General features: G+C 31.6%; 2 protein-coding genes across 2 annotated transcripts; one reads left to right on the forward strand and one right to left on the reverse strand.

The window, feature by feature from the left end:
• LOC109361665 (nuclear transcription factor Y subunit B-3-like) lies at nt 6585-7553 on the forward strand. The gene has a single exon (XM_019607183.1). It carries the CDS (start codon nt 6704-6706, stop codon nt 7193-7195), a length of 492 nt encoding a protein of 163 aa, XP_019462728.1. The 5' UTR covers nt 6585-6703; the 3' UTR covers nt 7196-7553.
• Nucleotides 12704-18756, reverse strand: LOC109363091. Its single transcript, XM_019609272.1, has 14 exons — nt 18487-18756; nt 18007-18045; nt 17864-17917; nt 17687-17750; nt 17518-17576; nt 17052-17176; nt 16884-16946; nt 15675-15733; nt 15062-15141; nt 14905-14943; nt 14384-14446; nt 14249-14296; nt 14049-14177; nt 12704-13310 (listed from the first exon to the last, which is right to left on the reverse strand). Exons 1-14 carry the CDS (start codon nt 18616-18618, stop codon nt 13263-13265), a joined length of 1002 nt encoding a protein of 333 aa, XP_019464817.1. The 5' UTR covers nt 18619-18756; the 3' UTR covers nt 12704-13262.

Genomic DNA, 18950 nt, shown 5'->3' on the forward strand with positions numbered 1-18950 from the left:
CAGGTATTTCATATAGTTTTTAAATATGTCAGAAAAGAGTAAGACATACTTCCAATTTTAAACAAAAAAGGAGTAAAATAATACAAGGAACCCAACTATTTGATTAATTTTGTTTGAATAAATTTGCAATATATTTACAACATTTGGTGCACATTTCTGTAAGCTGCTAAGTTTGGTTGGTGTTAAACATCTTGATGACATTATCCAGCATGCACTGAAATAAATGATGACTAAGTGAGGAGTAAGAGTAGGTAAATTTCCTGCACAAACTATGCCTGGTTCAATCACAACATAGAGTATGGAAGTAAAGGGCAAATTTGATAACAAAAATAATAATATAGTGTACGAGACATCTACCTAGCTAGCAAATTCGGAAGGAGGATAAATATACGTATTCATATCCTCACAAGTGAATAGGCAATTTATATCGTGGTCTAACTATGTATTGGTTTGCGTGCTGCAATCACAATATAGAGTGTGGTGGCAAAGGAGCAAATTTGATAGCATAAAAATAGTGGTCTATGCACAATACTTCCATCTAGTGGATTTTGGAGGAAGAGAATAAATATATGCATTTATACACTCATAAACTAATAAGTAATTTATAGGATTTGAACTCGTGATCTTGAAATTACAACACAAATTAAACAATCTTATCTTTCCTAATATGATTGTTAAAGTTGTTAGTTGATTTCAGTTTGTTAGTTGTAATATTATTTTCGTTAATCGATTAAGAGTTTAATCAATCGATTAACTAGTTAATTATTAGTTAGACATTGTAGTATATAAAGGGTGATTCCCTTATTCCTTGTAACTCATATTTTCAATTCAATAATATTTTCTCATTCCTTCTTGTTCATCAAGAAAATCTCTTTTATCCATAACTTCTACCATTTTAACATGGTATCAGAGCGATAATTATTTTTTAGATGGCTTCCGCTTATGCCTCTATCCTTTCCTTTTCCCCTTCATCAACTCAAATGGTGTGGTGAGCATGGAGATGTTGTTTAGAAGGGCTTGTTCTATCCATTAGTTTTACAAGCCAAAAGATGTACTCTGCATTCTTGCGTTGGTGGTTTTCTTCATCGACTAGGATTATGGTGACACCCCATGCTGAGAAAGGTTACCAGATGGAGAGAAAGACAGACATTACATCAACTTCAACATGTCTAATTTGGTGAGATATGTATGGATTTCTCAAACCATCATTCTTTTTTTTCATACAGCAACCAAGATGCTTTGCAGTTCAAGGACCCATATATTCCTTTTGTCACAATTTTGAAATCAAGAGTTATAGGAATTGAGTATTCAACTCAGTAATTCATTTTTCTTTAGTGCATGCATGTTAACTAATACTATTTCATACAACTTATATCTACATCCTTATGGTATGTTGAGTTGGGAGAATTGGGAGCAATCAAAAGAAAATGAACAAGAAAGGAATAAAAGAGGCTTGGATATTATTTTTTTGCATTGACTGTATAATCTTGAAGATCAACGACTTGTCTTCATTGTTTTCATATGTGCACTTAAGTTTGGGTGGAATTGAATTGAATTCACACACTATTCTTGTACTCTTTTGCTACCTTGGTTATTCTTCCTATTGCTTGTGACCTTCACATTCTCAGTTACATCTAAGCTAGTGGAGTTATTGCATCTTTTGTAGTGGTTGCTTGCTTGTTTTGGGTTGGAGTGGACTGTTAGACAATGTTGATATTCCCTTGTTCCATTATCAATTTATCTTTGTCAAGAAAGGGAAGTCCAACAACGTGAAGAAGATAGGGAAGACCAAGAACAACATCAAGAAACAAGAATATCATACAACAGTGTGTGCCCAACCATGCACAATGATCGATCATCAAATTAAGGAAGCTGATATACATGCCCTATCCGAGTTTATACGTGCTCTAGATAAAAAGGAGAAATTAGTAACAAAATGGTGTAGAGTGCTTAAAGGCTTTCAAGAAGCATTATGGCATGGTTTCTAATGCAGTACTTCAATTGAGGCAAAATAATTCTTACATAGGAAATTACTCACCACCATGGATGAAGCCTCAAGTAAATTTCAATGTTCTGGACGTGCTAGTTAGTGCTTTGAATAGTTCTTTAGCCCAAGAGTTAGGGTCAACTGACATTGATATTATTAAAGGATCTAGGCTTACAACAGGTGTCATGGTCTATTACCCCCAATTGTTTCTCATTTCTTTATTACTCTAGTTTCTTTACCCCTCTCTCATTAAACACACAACATTATAGTGTGTAATCCCCTTCATTGAAGCAACATATAAGGATCAAGATTAAGGTCCATCTCATTTCTCTCTTTCACCCGTTATGATTGGTTTTGCTTATGTCAAAAAGATGGTTAAGCGTTAGATGAAATTGCTTCTGCCAAATGGTGGTTAAGCATTAGTATTGTTTCATGTTCAGATTTCAAGACTGGAAGATGAATATTTGTTCATATTAGAGTATGTGTGGTGTTTATCACAATCATTTCAAGCTTGGAATGCTTGACACATTCCAACTTGAGGGGATGTTAAAGTTGTTAGTTGATTCCAGTTTGTTAGTTGTAATATTGTTTTCGTTAATCGATTAAGAGTTTAATTAATCTATTAACTAGTTAGTTATTAGTTAGACATTGTAGTATATAAATGGTGATTCTCTTATTCCTTGTAACTCATTTTTTTAATTCAATAATATTTTCTCATTCCTTCTTGTAAGAAGATCTCTCTTATCCATGACTCCTAACATAGGAATAATGGAAGAGAATCTAAACAAATATGGCCTGCTGCCATTCTGATGTGAGCTAATCAATTTGACGTATAGAATCTCGTTCTCCAACCCGTGGTTTATTATTTCTGAGTTCTTATTATGATATTATATCTCACTTTGTAGGTTTTAGCAGTCTCAGAAAGCCCGCAACTTGAGAACTAGATTTGCGCATGTTATATAAACTAAAACACTCATATATGGTGTAATATTATCTTCAAATTGTATTATTCAGTTGTTAATAATCCTCCACCTACCGGCATAAGCACAAGTATGAACATACAAAAACTAAGCCTTATAGTGCATGTACATAATTGACCACACTCTCTACAACATAAGTTGCCCTTATGGTTAAAGTGGAGGAAATTTAGGAAGGATGAAATATATACACCGACAGTGTAATAGTTTTTTACACTGTCAGTAAATCATCTATCATTGATTTGTTAACTACCATTGACTTTTAAACAAAAATAATACAAATCAATGGGATGATATGCTGACAATGTAAAAAAATTTACATAATCAGTATATAAATTTTAAACTCGGTAAGAATAGAGTGACAAAAGATGTGAGTTCGAGCCTTACCCATAACACATTTACAAAATAAAAATGAAGTCATAAGGAGATTTGATGATTAGAGGTAGAGTGGAAGAGATTTAGGGTATTTTGGATCCTATCCTTTTAACTCACCTTCATGCAAAAGTATGAATCCAATTGAACCAAGGAATATATATATATATATATATAACTATGATAATAAGTAATTTAGGAAAATTAGGAGAAGTGTATTGAAGTTGCTACAAAAATTCATTGGACCAAAATAAAAGAAAAAAAATCAGTGCATGTTAGCTGGATGATGTAGAGCAATACCAGACAATTTTCCTTAGTGGATGGAAGGGATCTGATAGAAAAAGGAGTACAGCTAGCATACAATTTTACTGAAAAATGAAGAGTGGATATTTGTAGCAAAAGAATAAGAAACTGGAAATTGTTGAACAGCTGGAATAGAATCTCAAAATTAGAGATATTACTGAAAATTATTGCTGCTTGAAAACATTATAATGCAATTATAAACTCGACAGAGACAAGAAAGGTGCATGAAATGTTAATTGGAGTCCGACCAATTTTTTACGTGGAACAAAGGCTGATTTTTTTAAAATCAATTATTTGGACTTTGAATCTCCTTTGGCTAGAAGAAATGCCAACCATTAATCCGAAACGGTGATAAAACATAATCATGTGTATTTGTCTGTTAAACTAATTACACCAATGAAACAGAAAAGAAGATACAACCACAGTATAATAAGAGAAGGAAATATATTCCGGAATGTGAGAGGGGTTATTTTTCTAAAAATGTTTAATTTAGAAAAAAATAAAAATCTAGACCATTGAAACATTATTTCTATCATGTATTACAATCTCAGCCGGAGAGGACAAACACATGCTTTTAAATCATATTTGATATACCTAAAGTACAAGAGTAATATATGAGTGTACAAAAAGGCCATGATTCATGTACCAAAAAAAAGGCCATGATTTTATTAGAAACCCTAGTTGTTTTATGCTTTGTTAATATGAACTTGGGAAAGGCTTTAATAATTAAGATATTGACAAACACATGCTTTTAAATCATATTTGATTGATGTGTTTGATCATATATCATTTCAAAGAAGCTATATGTGTTTAATACAATTCTGGGTTGCATTCAAATTTTTCCAGCTCTGTTAAACTATATATAATAAAATTATCAATCCTATAATTTAAACATCAATTTTTGATAACTTTCTCATACAAACTAGAATGTCCTTAGCCATTATTTTTTGAAGAATGCTGATATCTGTATGTCAATTAACTTTTGAACATAAAATTTGAAAACATTTATATTCCTTGATCTGTAGTTATTTTTTATAACATCATATTATATATATACATATACATACATATATATATATATATATATTACTACATCATATCCCTAACTTTAGAAGGTTCCATATGTCAGAAGCCTGTTTGATAGCTTTTATTTGTGATTTTTTTTCCTAAGAATCTTGCAAGTGAGACTAGACAGGTCGGAACTGATCAAAGAACCAAACCAGTTTGAGACATATTCGATCAAGTGAAATGAAAAGGCTAATTAAAGTGTTTCTTTTTGTTTACTTATTTTTATTTCGTTTCCCTAATTTAGCTGAACATTAGCGTATTAATTGCATTGTTCTAAATCTCAGAAAGGTGTAAAGTAAAAATCTGGTACTATAATCTGAAGCAATTTTGTATGTGATCAAAGATTCTCAGTGAGACAAAGCAACACAAAAGCTGGAGCAAAGTGAAAGCATATATGCTAGTGCCTCATCTTTTCTAAAAGCCGTACAAAAAATAACATGCACTACGAATAATTCACGTTATGGGGTCTAGTTAAGAATTCCAAGCTAATTAAAGACCAACATCAATTAACAAAAGTGCTTTGTCTTCTACCAAATTATTTTCCATAATCACTTTCTCATGTTGCAATTTCGAATAATATTTTTTTAAGGCATGTCTACGCAATGTATTACTTTTTTGCTAAACCCCCAAAGGATACAACTTTAACTTAATAGTAATATAAGTTCCAACTTATCCTTTTGAACGTTGCTGTCTCTCAAAGAGAGAAGTAGTTAATTTTGTACTTACTTTTAATGAGAAAAATATCGTATCATTATATTTTAAGGAATAGAAGTGTCAGATCACATTGATTATCTCCTTTGTTTTTAATGTATTTCTCTCTTTATTAATGGAGAAGATCTTCAACCTATTTCATAGAGAAATCTAATATAATAATTTCTCACATTACCCAATTGACACAAGATTCCAGAATAATTGTATTTATTTAGATAGCTGACCATTTTAGATAAAAGTTTGGTAATGGTTGTTATTTCTATTTGTTCAATTTAAGCGTCACCTTTGGAAGGATTCATACAAGTTATACTCTTTTTTGAACAGGTAGCTTAATAAAAGATTAATATAAATAAATATTAAACACATTGACAAGGTGTTACGGTTTAAAATTTTCAAGCTGTAAATGGAGATGGGAAAAAACTAACTATAGTTCACTTCTGTTTGTGTTATTTGATTAGCCGTATATTTTACCGGTTATATCATTACTACAATATATTTGAAGGATCATGATGATAATCATCCCCTAGGAAGTCAACTAATCTGGGTTCGAAGGATCATGATGATAATAAAGTTTTTCATACCAAGTAATTAAAACGTGTATTTCCTATAAGGACTTCTAACTAAACTACAACAACATTATATTAACTGGTCTACACATTTGAGGATGAAAACTATCGCACAATTACATGCATGTTTTTGACTTTTACCTCAAGACCATACGATATGCTTACTTAAATCAAATCTTAGCAACTTTGGTTAGAAAAATGTTAAGAAAACACATGTTGCATACTTGAATAAATCAAATATTGTTCCAACTTGGAAAAAAATATACATTTCTCTATATTTGCAGACCCTAGGCAGGGTCCTATTAATATAAAGACCACCCATTGTGATCTTCCTCATCACCCTTTAGCCTTTGCTTTCTCCTCTATTCCCCAATCAAAAAGGAACAGAGATGTGTTATCTCATATCATGTCTCATATATTATTCTGGATTAACAAAAACATATCACGCTGATTAAAAAATAAAACATATATCATTATTGTTATTTTTGTTTCATTATCATCAGTCCGTGACACCAGAAGTGACGGATCTATGACAGCATCTCTGTTGAACAAAAACACCTTTCTGCTTTTCCATTTTATATTTCCCCAACTTTTCTTCCCCTATAAAAGCCGCAGGCAGCACCAAAAGCTAAAGCATATAATTAACTTGTGCTACTTCTTCTTCCCTACAATCTTATTTAGCTTTATCATAACTTTCTCTAATCTTTTTCTCTTCAAACATGACAGGTAAGAGAAACCAAACAAGTCCTGTGGGAAGCCCAACATCAGGGAACATATCAGACAGCTCTTTATCAAAAGAACAAGACAGGTTCCTCCCCATAGCCAACGTAAGCCGTATCATGAAAAAGGCACTCCCAGCCAATGCTAAAATCTCAAAGGAAGCAAAGGAAACAGTGCAGGAATGTGTGTCAGAGTTCATAAGCTTCATCACTGGTGAAGCCTCAGACAAGTGTCAAAGGGAAAAGAGGAAGACAATCAATGGTGATGATCTTCTTTGGGCTATGACAACTCTTGGGTTTGAAAACTATGTTGGACCCTTGAAGGTTTATCTCAACAACTTCAGGGAAACTGAGGGAGAAAAGGGTAATTCTATGGCTAAACAAGAAGATCAGTGTCCAGAAGCTAGTGATAATGGTTTCAATAATGGTGGATTTTATTCTGTTGGAGGGCTTACAAGTAATTACGGTGGAGGAAGTTATAAAATTGTCTGATGGTTAAGGTGAATGATCGAAAAAATGAAACAAATGAAGTTATGAGTTCGAATTTCACCCATGGCAAATATTAATATACTAAGTTGCCGCAAATGTTGATCAAGATGCAAATGATAATGGTAATAGAATATTCTATCATCATTCTCATTAGGGTTGAATGGTAGATGTGATATGTTAGCAAGAAGCTTCATCATTATGCATATAAATATTCTGTTATGGTTATGACTTTCTTTGCTGATTAGCTAGACCAGGTCACTCATCAGTTTAATTACCTGAAGTCTAATGATATATTAGTACTATGTATTCCTGCACTGAATTTTTTTCTAGTTTTCTAAATTTTATGATATATTTCATGTTATTGACGAAATTTGATAGTACATTATTGATTAGTTAGTAATGTAAAAGAGTTTAACTTTGTTTGAGTCATGGAATTTGAATTTTAGTTTGAAATTGTAATTCAAGTTTCAATTTCAACCTAATTGGAATTAGTTCATAACAGTAAAATTATATATTTGATCTGTGGAAGGAATTAGCATATGATATTAAAATTTAAAATTCAATTCCTATTGGTGACAACAACAATAGTAATAGTGATGGTAGGAGTATGGTGATGGTGATGACAATGATAGAATGATTATGATAATAGTTTTGGTATGACAGTAGTGTAATAGTGGTGTGGTGGTTTTGGCAATTACAATGAAGTTTTGGTAACAACAACGTCATTGGTGGGATTGTAGTGGCTACAATGGTGATCAAAATAGCACTGACGATAGGATGGTTGGAACAATATCAAGGTCGTAATGGTAGTCTCAATAGTTAGGGTGACAATGACAAGAGGACCATAATGTTGGTTGTGGATATAATATGATGTCCCTTGTCATTAAAGATATTTCTACTGGTAAAATTACAATTTTTATGAATGATTTAACATATTTATATTGCAATTTTATGTAATTGGTTGAAGTTATGATTTTAATTCTAAATACATTTCTAAGCATGATAATAAAATCCAAGGTCCAAATCAATTCGAAGACATAATGGTGTGCATATATAATTTCATGAGTTAAATGGGCAATTAGAGTCTTGATTCCTTTCTTGCACCATTTATAACTTCATGATTGATTAAGATGAGAATCACTTATCTAAAAATATACATTTTGCTTAAGGTCATCAAACTAAATCATTGAATATGTATATTTTATGCATTGAATATCACCAAGGATTGAATGAATACTTTTATGACCACTTTAACGAGTGTAAATGATAAACAACTTGTAGGAAAATACTAATATGAGGTGGTTATTATTAAAGGATCCATATATATATATATATACATTGATAGTGCAAGTGTTTTTTATATTGTCAACAAATCATTTACCATTAATTTATTAATCACCATTGACTCTCAACAACATATATAATATACTGACATTATAAAAATTTTTACACTGTGAATACATAGATTTTAAACTCTATAGTATTAAGTTGCCTAAGGTTTGTTGTACAATCCATTTGGGACAATTTGTTGCCTACTAGTTTTCTGTGATATTTTTGAAATGTGTGCACATATATAATAGTATAAAACATTCGGAGTGAGCAAGACTTGACTCGACCTGTAGATGGGGTCTCAACCTGATGACTTAGGGACAAGTCTAACCCGCCCAAATAAATAAAAGAGGACAAACTTGATTAAAAGGGATAGACCCGTTGTAAAAAAAGACCAGTTCAGGTCTATGTCCAGGTCACCCAACTAGTCTCTTATAATTATATATCAAGAATAGTCGAATAAGTACTTATTAGTATCTATTATGTTCAACACACATAACTCAAATACCTACAGGTCCATGCAACATATCCATTCCACTTATCATATGATCTTTATTTCTTACCATGAACACTCAATTTTGTCCGGCCCAAAAAAATGTTCTTCAAAATTATTCAGAAAAAATAATGAGTTAAAAATTTGCATTTATTAAGGTTTGATTATGAGATAAATTAAAGATTCGAAAATATGTAATTTGAATCAAATCATATCAATTTGATTAAGCTGCATGTATCATATTGATAAGAAATAAATCTTTAGGGATTCAAAAAATAATAAATCGGAGATTGCATTATGGAAAACAAGTCATATCAAATTGATTTTGTTGCAATATGAGTAAGGTAAGGATTACAATTGTATAAAAAAATAAGATTGAGATTAAGTATTAAAATATCTTTTGTGATTTGTATATGATTTAAAAAGATTATTTTCACATATCCTTAAGTAATGCGATAATATTAAGATAGTTTATAATTGCTTAAATATTTTATCTAAGAAAAAAGACTTATGGTAATTTTACTTTTTGGGCTAATAATTATTTTTACTCATTAGTAGTACAATGATTTTTTTGCATTTGTTATTTTTAAAAATAAATGTAAATTCGAATTTATTTAATAAATATGAGAATTTGAAATTATAAGTTAACATTTTGTACATTTTTGTGAACTCCAATTTAAGTTTCATTTTTTAGTTAATAGTTAGTTATTGTTTTCATTTTTGTGTGAACTTTTGAGTATTGGCATGTTGCTATCATTTCAGTTCATGTGTTTTTTTATCATTTACAAGAATACTTTAGCTTATGTTAATACTTGACAGTTTAAATTGTTTTAAAATTTTAAATGTCTTCTATAATTTTAGTCATGTGATTGTGATAGTTTTTAGTTTGAAGGATACAATTTACCATTTGTAGTTTATACACTGATGTATGTGAGATGCATGTTTTAGTTGAGTTTATATACAGATTGTGATAATTTTGATTATGTATGCTTAAAGATTTGAGAAAAGTTTGTCATTTTGTCATTTTCCAGCCCGGGGTCGTCCCTATCTTGCCCGTCTTATTTTGGACTCGTCCCTCACGCATCCCATCCTAATTAGGGACAGATTCGAGTTTAAAAATTGACCCATCAATATTTAAAGACGGATGAGAGATATATTTAACCCGCCCCAACCCGTCCTACACTCACCTTTATGAAAGATAAAGGGAATATTAAGTTTATTCTTTGTTAGAGTAAATAAGCGGAAAATTTTGTATCAAAATAGTTTATTTTAACATTCAGAGTCTTATTTGACTTAGTTTTTTTAATACAATTCTACTTTTTTATATTCTTCAAACAATATCATCATCCTAATTCCTACATACTAACAAGAATCAATAATAAAAAGCCCTATATGAACATATATATAATTTAATCATATCTATCTTTCACACGAGTCCATTCTATCATGTTTATGTAGTATTACTATAGATGACATATTTCTTTCTAGCCATGTATTGAATATATAATTTGACTTGTGCAAATAGCATAGCATTTTATAATGTTACTTTTTGAAGTCAAAATTTTAACAGCCACCTTTAATTTAGGCCTTGGTAAGCAATTGTAGTTATTAATTACTCCCTTCACTATATACTTCTTTTTTGTAGCCGGTGGTTTTTTTTCATAATTATTACTTTACTATTTTAAAATTTAGTCAACTTTTTTTTACTTTCATCATCATTTAATGATTAATTCCATTTTTTCTTCTCTATTAAAAATAATATAGATGTTTTAGTCAAAATACAATATTTATTAATGATCTCATAATCTCTATGCATTATCATTAAAGATTAAACAACAAAAATTATGAAATGGAGAGAGTAAAAATTAGCAATTACCTTGTTATTCTTGATGAGTAAAGATTTAGACTATCGAGCCATAAAAGGTTCGATTTTGGCGCATTTCTTAAGTAATCATGATTAATTAGTGGGGATTATGAATTGCAAATTAAAGCGTGAATAGTCTACCTCATAATGCCAAGATACAGAAAATAAGTGAGGTTCCATTGTAAACTTAAGTAGGACCACATGAGAATTCTCTAGTGTGTCACTTCATCTACTATTCGATGTAATAAGTGAGAAAATATTTCATTATTAAACTTTTAAAATGAATGTATTTTTTCAATCAATCACATCAAGTGACACATGAAATGAAATACTTTGTGGGATAGAAGATGTGGTCTAAAACCACGTAAAGTGCTCATGCATAGCGATTTTCTCATAGAGAAAAAATGTATCTATTTAGAGTGTATAAATTTTATATATTGTCAATGTATTTTTTATTATTTATATTTAATTATTATTAACTCTTCAAAAAAATAATGATAAAAAAGTAATCAAATGAAATGTGCAACTTTACATATATATATATATATATTACATTTTTCTTAAAATTAACAATTTTAATGAAAGCCTTGGTTACCACAACATGTTTATTGAGTTTGCTCACTTGCTCAGTGATGGTCCTGAAGTTAAGGGTAATAGAGGTATTGTTGCACATTGCTTGTAATTTTAAGAGAGCGGACATGGTTTTCGTAGGAAGATATTCTCATACTATTAATTTTTAGAATTTCTTTTATGCATACATATTTTATAATCATTACTAAAAATAATTGTACTTTGAAAATGATGTATTATTCTTTGAGTTTGAAATTGTTATCTGAGTTTCTTTCTAATTATTTTAACATGATAAACTTAAGATGACGTTATATTTGTTAAAAAGTTTGAGCTTTATATCAAGACTTTTGGCTTTATAATAATTCTTCTATTTTGTTGTAGTTTAGTAAACTTCGCTATACTGGGGAGAATGGGAGTGGAGATAAATAATCAAATATACCCACAGTATAATCAAATGACAGAAAATAAATATCAACACACCATGAGTTCAAACGTGATAGCTTTAAAAAGGGATAAAGTCAACTTCGAATGAAATGAACAATAGAACATCCTATGAACGGAAATAGCTTATTTCGGAATAGCTAAGATTTGTTCCATATAAAATAAATAATAAAAATTGTCCCAAAGGGCCTCCAATGGAAACCATAAAAATTGTAATAGCTAAGATTTTGTTGGTATGCTTAAACGTCGAGAGCTTAATAATAAAATTCATCAAACAACTATTTAAGACACTTGAAGATTGGAGATATCCTAATAACTTTTTCCTAACACTATGGAACGGAAATACTTTTTGGCTAGTCATGATGAGATCAAAAAAACAATGACAGATAACTCCTACCTGGAGAATAAATATTCAAGATTTTAAAATTCGAATCTCGAGGTGCAATCAATGTTAGAATGCATCAAATCATGCAAGAAGCTCAAAAATAATTGACTTGAATTAACTTGATCATTGTCCGAAGCTGCATCCAAGATGATTATTCAAATAATTTCAAGTGCATCATTAATTATCAGTAAAGGATAAATCTTGAAGATATTAAATTGACTATCATGAATCACTTCCTTACCTTACAACAGCTGGATAGATAACTGCATCAATGTGCTAGTATCAAGTTATTGCATCATGCTAGTACTCGTTATAGTCGTGTGATTCTCTTTCAAGCATCATCATTCACATATTAAGCACACATGAAAAATTAATATTAAAAGGTGATTTATATAATAAAGTAAAAAATATATATTTGAAATGTTTAGGTTTATAAAACCCATGTCAAAAATGCATTCCAATATATATATTTTCGTGAATACTGTTTACAACCTCGGCTCAATCCAGTATCAGTAGATTCACCCCGGTTCAATAACCGCTCTAGTTCTGAAAACATTTCTTTATTTAGTTGAAATTAAAACCACGCACTTATATAGTAAAAGAATTACATGGAGAAAAGATTTTTGACTCCTCATGGCAAAGTTATATTAAAGGAAACAATAATGATACTGATTTCTTCATTTAGCTTCTAATGTAAACTACCATACACCTAAATTCTGAAGGGGGGGAAGAATACTCTGAGAGATAACCAAGAAAATCAAGAGCCGTAGTAATTGCTGTTCCTGAAGCTCAGAAGTTTACGAATTGGAAGCCATAAAATGCCTCAATTCCTTCTAATATCTAGTTTCACTTCTCTAGGAATTCTGACATACAAAGTAAAATTGATGAGGCACCAGGATGTTGCCTCCAAAACTTCATCGTAGAACAAAATCTCAATTATGTTTGGCGAAACTAGCCAGGAAATTTGATATAGTTAACTTTGGGCGAATTACAGAATCTCATGAGCCTTTCCATAATACCTGTTTATGAATGGAGACTGCAAACACAAACAGCAGAACAATATAACAATAAGAAAAATGCATTATAAATGTATAAAATGCAATCAACTAAAAGATCAAGACACATGAGTAATAGCTTCAGAATCAGAGGCAATCCTACCTAGAAAAGTATTTCATTTCTATAAACCATAATGGATATAGTGATATACCCATCCAAATGTGTGTTCTTTACTCAATATTCATGCCGTGAAACAGAAAGACTAAGGATGAAAGAGATTAAAAGGATTTTGATTCAGGGGGAGAAAACGGTTACAGCCATAAAGGTGTTGCTATGTTCACTATCTTTTCCATCCAATAAATTGTAAACAGTATCAAACTAAATGTATACCAGACTGATCAAAAGAGTAAAAATAGCAGAAGAACTACATGATTTTCTCAAGAGTCATTTAAAATGATAAAATTATACGAGATGATATTGTGCAGAACTTTTAGAACGCATAGACTTTTAATTCATAAACTTGCACATTACAAATTCCATTAAAACTAAAACAACATCAAATCAGAGCAGCTAGTTTAGGATTAAGATTAAATGATTTATAAGAGTTTCCCTTATAAATATGTTGAGGGATTGAGTATGTCCACTTCATTGATGTTTTCTTTCTTTTGATTATAAGTAGGACCTTTTATCCACCAAACTCTCTATAAACATCTCTTGGTCTTAAAGAATTATTCTTTTATCGGTGACCATGAGTAATGTTAAAATGACCAACACATACCTTAACATTTGATACATCAGGTGCATCGGGAGATTGCACAGGGTAGAACTTATAAAATCTCATAGTCTCAAATGCAGCTTTTGTTTCCTCGCTCATATCTGCAATGGCTTTTTTCCGAGCTTCCCTAGCCTAGAGGAGAATGAAGAGGTGAGAATGTAGAAAGAAAAACTTTATGGAGGAACCAGCAGTACCATAAGTACCTCTCTATTTGCTTTCTTTGCTTCACGAACTTTTTCTTTCACAAATTCCTGAATAAAGTAAAAGTATTAGCCTAACTTACTACATGAAAGGTATGGGATTAATTGATCAACTACATATCCTCCATCGTTTGGTACCTTGAAGGCGTCCTTCTGATCTTCTGATAATTCCTCTTCCTCAATGAGCTTATCAGTAAACTCCTGCAAAACAAAGTAAATGAGTGTAAGAGTCACTCCATGATTATTTTATTTCCAGTTGCCCTTTATTTCCATGATTATTTTATTTCCAGTTGCCCTTTATTTTTATCTTCTCTATTGGGAGGACAACAAGGTGGTGCAGTAGCGAAACAAATGCACAAAACAGCAAACAAAAGACAATGTCTTCTCATTTTCTCACAAGCCCTATCCCTTGATACATATAAGTTAAGATTTTATGGAGTTCAATATAACACAGTAACATGCAGCCAATTATAGCCAGCAAAGGGTATTTCAAAATGACAAACAAAAGAAACATTGAACTTCCTGCAGGTAGATATCAAGCTATTATGAAAAGTGGCTATTGATTGTGGCTGCAAAAGGGTAACAATAATTCAAAACTACATCACTAGCTTGCTTAATCGACATTCTAAAATAAAAACACCAGAAAGTTAATTCATTACCTCGAGTTCATCTAACTCCCAATCAAATTCACAGAAAATCTGCAATAACAAAAACATAAACATGAAGAAAAAAAGGTGTTTCCATGTCATATGAAGAAATGATCCCAAACAAACACATATTGTCAATTCAGTAGAAAACGTTCTCTATCGTGATTACCGGTTTTGGCTCAACTGGATATATTATTTGAACCTCGGTGCTTTGTTCAAGTTCATCTTCCTTAAATGGCTGATAGAAATCTGCAAGAAGAGTTGACGTAATCATCAACAACTACCCTAATAAGAACATTAACACTAACTAATGACGTACCGTCACAATTCAAACAAAATGAAGTACCAATGATCAATGAAACAAGTAACAGTTGTGTCATCAATTCCCCATTACTATTCTCGCCTAATATCGAACAATAAGAACATTCAAAACCGTTTTAATTAGGTGAGATCAACTACATCGATCAAATGATACCACTCTATTTCACCTTCAGTCTTTTTCCCCCATAAATTAAGGAGTTCCCCTCCATCTGGTCAACTATCCTAATTGGAGCTTCTATTGATTCTCTTCTCATACGGCCAACCAAACCATCTTGATGATATTCTACAATATTTTCCTTTACAGGTGCATTTCTACTCTCTTTTTTAACTATATAGTAAAATTCCATATTTCATGACAATGGTTAGAGAAGACAATTATTTTCTCCTCCCTGGTCCCTAGTAGATAGAACTAATAGACCATGTATGTAAACAATTGTCCTATTCTCAAACCAGAAACTTACAAGGCAAGCAGTACTCGTATTTCTTCAAACGGTCCAACTTCAGGTTTTTTAAAGCAGACCTGTATCACATACATTATAGCACAGGAAAGGTGAAGTCATTCATAAATGTACTATATCAAAGGTCAATGTGCAGATAAAGATATAAACATACAAATACCAACAACTAGAGTAAAGGGCTAATTAATTGACCTGTTTATAGGAATTAGGAAATAAGCTGCCAACTTTAAAACAGTAGAAAGTATGATTAAATCTAGCTTTCCTAACTAACATTCCTTCATATGGCCCTAAGGTCTGAGACATTACTCTGTAGTGATCAAGACAAGCAATAAAATGCTGTGGGCATAAAATATAATTGTATCTTTTGATGCCAAGCCTATTTCTGCATCACAGCAAGGATAATGAAAACACTATTCAAAATTTACATAATTTTGTGACGTAAGTACAGCTGCATCAATAATCAGGCTTGTTTTGGAGGGTATTGCATTATAAACAATCAAGAACAAAGGATATTCCCAAGCACTCCCCACCCATTGATCCAAGCAACTTATTAAAAAATGCATTACTGTTTATCAAAGCAATAATATAAATTTAAATAGAGTCATACGCAAAGTGAAGGATTCTACAAGCGATTTAAAAATAAAATAAAACTAATGATCTAGACAGGCTGCAATTAGAGAAAGGGCATGATGCAGATGCAAATGCAAACGCAAATGCAAATACCATACAAAATATAATATGATAGGATTATGTATAACTCATTAAATTTTTAACTTGAAAAGTGTAATAATGATGACTATATAATAAATAGAGAATAAACACGAGAACAATGATAGCCACACTTCTATAACTAAGGTACACTGTAAGGGAATAGGAAGGACCCATGAGGGCAAGTGGCAAAGGTGTGTGATCGGCATGTTGTAGAGTTATTTTAAAATAAACAGAGGGCAGAATCAGGTGGTGGGAAAAAAATAATAAGAGACTGTTCACAGCAAATACATTTAACACAATCAGGAACAAAAGAATTCGAGGAACAAAAGAATTCGAGCAACAAAACAAAAACCTATCAAGATGCAAGAACAGAGACCACTCTCTAAGAAAGATTCCTTACAGAGCAAAACTCTTAAATGAGGACTTTTATGTACCAGCAAGTTCAGAAGCATGCTTATAGAATACAAGACTGTGAGGGGAAGTGAAAATAAAAAGGTGTACCTTCTTTGGGTGCATCTCAAGATAAATATTTGATGAGACTTTAGTCTATCAACTTGACTATCTCTGTTGAAGATAATAAAATTATGAAGAAGTTCAGAGATGATCATAAAGCAATATTGCATATAAGCAAACCAATAAAGCACCCCCAAAAAAAATTGGGATGAATACCTGTCCTCGAGGGGAATATATGGAACCCAGTCCATTTTCATCTGTTTCATGGGAATTATCTCTTCAGACTCTCTCTGAACTGAATTGATACCAATTTTATCAGATGGTGGGAAGGGTGATACAACCTGTTTGCAGAAAGGTGGAATGCTTTAAAAAGTTAAAATCACACTGGAAAATACAATAAATATCATCAAAATAGATACAGGGCTGATCAACATGACACATGCTAAGATCTTACATTTCAAGACAACACCTTAATACCAAAAATGTTGGGCATAAGGGCCTTAAATCTATGCCCAAGAACCAGGTCCCACAAGTGGAGAAATAAATTGCAGCTAGAAGGAACATGATGGTTGCATTTTTGCAAGATCGAAGGACTATGTTTCATACAAGAGCTCAAAAGTAATAATATATGCAGTCAACACATCTTTAATGTAAATGTAGGAAGCTTGGTTCAACAACTTACAGCTACTACAACAGGTATGCCAACAACTTTGCTTTCACCTTTAAACATGACCAGTTGAGCTGCAGATGACAGGGCGAATAAGATGTAAGATGAATGATCAAATAAGGAGAAATTGCTACCAAGTAAATTCAAGCTATCACCTTTCAAAACGACCAAAAAAGGTACTTACGCTCGGTACAACCAAAGAGGTAAACCTTTTTTTCATGCAAAATACCACCCTCTTCAAATGCATTCTGGAACACAAATCAAACCATCAACAGTAATTCATCGAATAAATCAATTAACTTCACTCGAACAGAAATCATCAATGAATATCAAAGACGAAAAGGCTGGCCTAAATACTCACTTCTAGATTAGAGAAATCCCACTTGAATTGATAGACCATGTCCAATTGGTCCCACTAGCATTATAACAGAAAGCAATAAGAAAACGACACAAAAACTAAATATCAACTCATGCAAAGAAGAAAAATCTAAAAATTCAACAAACCTCTGTTCCAACAGAGAATGCTTCCTTCCATAAGTCTTCCTACACAATTCGAATCAACGAACATTATCTATCAGCAATAGAAATAGTGATTACCAATGCAAAAAAAATATCACAGTTGATTCAGATCTATTCGGATTATGTCATGACACTTAACACCAAAGAATCAATGATATTTAAATTTTAAAATATTATATATCCTTCTATTTTTTTCTATTTTTTTTCCTTAGCTATGTTCCCTAGCTCGAACACCTTATCTATAATCCCTAACATGTAGACGAAAATGAAAGATAACTGAAATATGCAATAAACAGAAATAACAAAAACAGTTATATCAACTTCTAAGTATAGCTGTAGCTAAATGCAACTATTATCGTTTAAAGTTTCATGTATTATTATTGGAGCATAATGAAGCGTTATACAGTGTAAAAAAATATGGAATAACAAAAACAACAGAGATTCAAGGTTGGAAGTTGAAATTACCAAATTGCGTTGATCTTCGAAGTACTCAGGTTCGGATTGAGGTTTGGAGGACTTGGTTCGTTTAACACGTGGAGGTTGGTTCTTCTTAGATACATGCTCTTGACTCGTATTCCTCTTCGATCCTTTCTTCATTGTGCTTCAAGTTGCAACAAGAATCTAGAGAGAGAAGAAGTAGGTAAAATAAAAATAATAAAAATAATAGGGTTTTGGTGTTTGAAGAAGAAGGCGCTAGATCCCGGTTCAAATTGAGAGAGATGTTGTTTTTATTGCATATAATGGAAGGAGATTTTTATATGAGGGGTTTATAAGGCGTGTCTCGTGAGCGTAAGATCAACGCTGAAATTCATAGGGGTAAAGTTGAGTTTTCACTGCGTTTCAAATTTCATATCTGCCACGCATGATAACATTTTTGCCGGCTAGAATGTACCAGTATATTCATTGATTTAGTGGTTTAGATTGTTGTA

This window comes from Lupinus angustifolius, chromosome LG12 (assembly GCF_001865875.1).
Source record: "Lupinus angustifolius cultivar Tanjil chromosome LG12, LupAngTanjil_v1.0, whole genome shotgun sequence".
In the NCBI taxonomy this organism is placed as follows: Eukaryota; Viridiplantae; Streptophyta; class Magnoliopsida; order Fabales; family Fabaceae; genus Lupinus; species Lupinus angustifolius.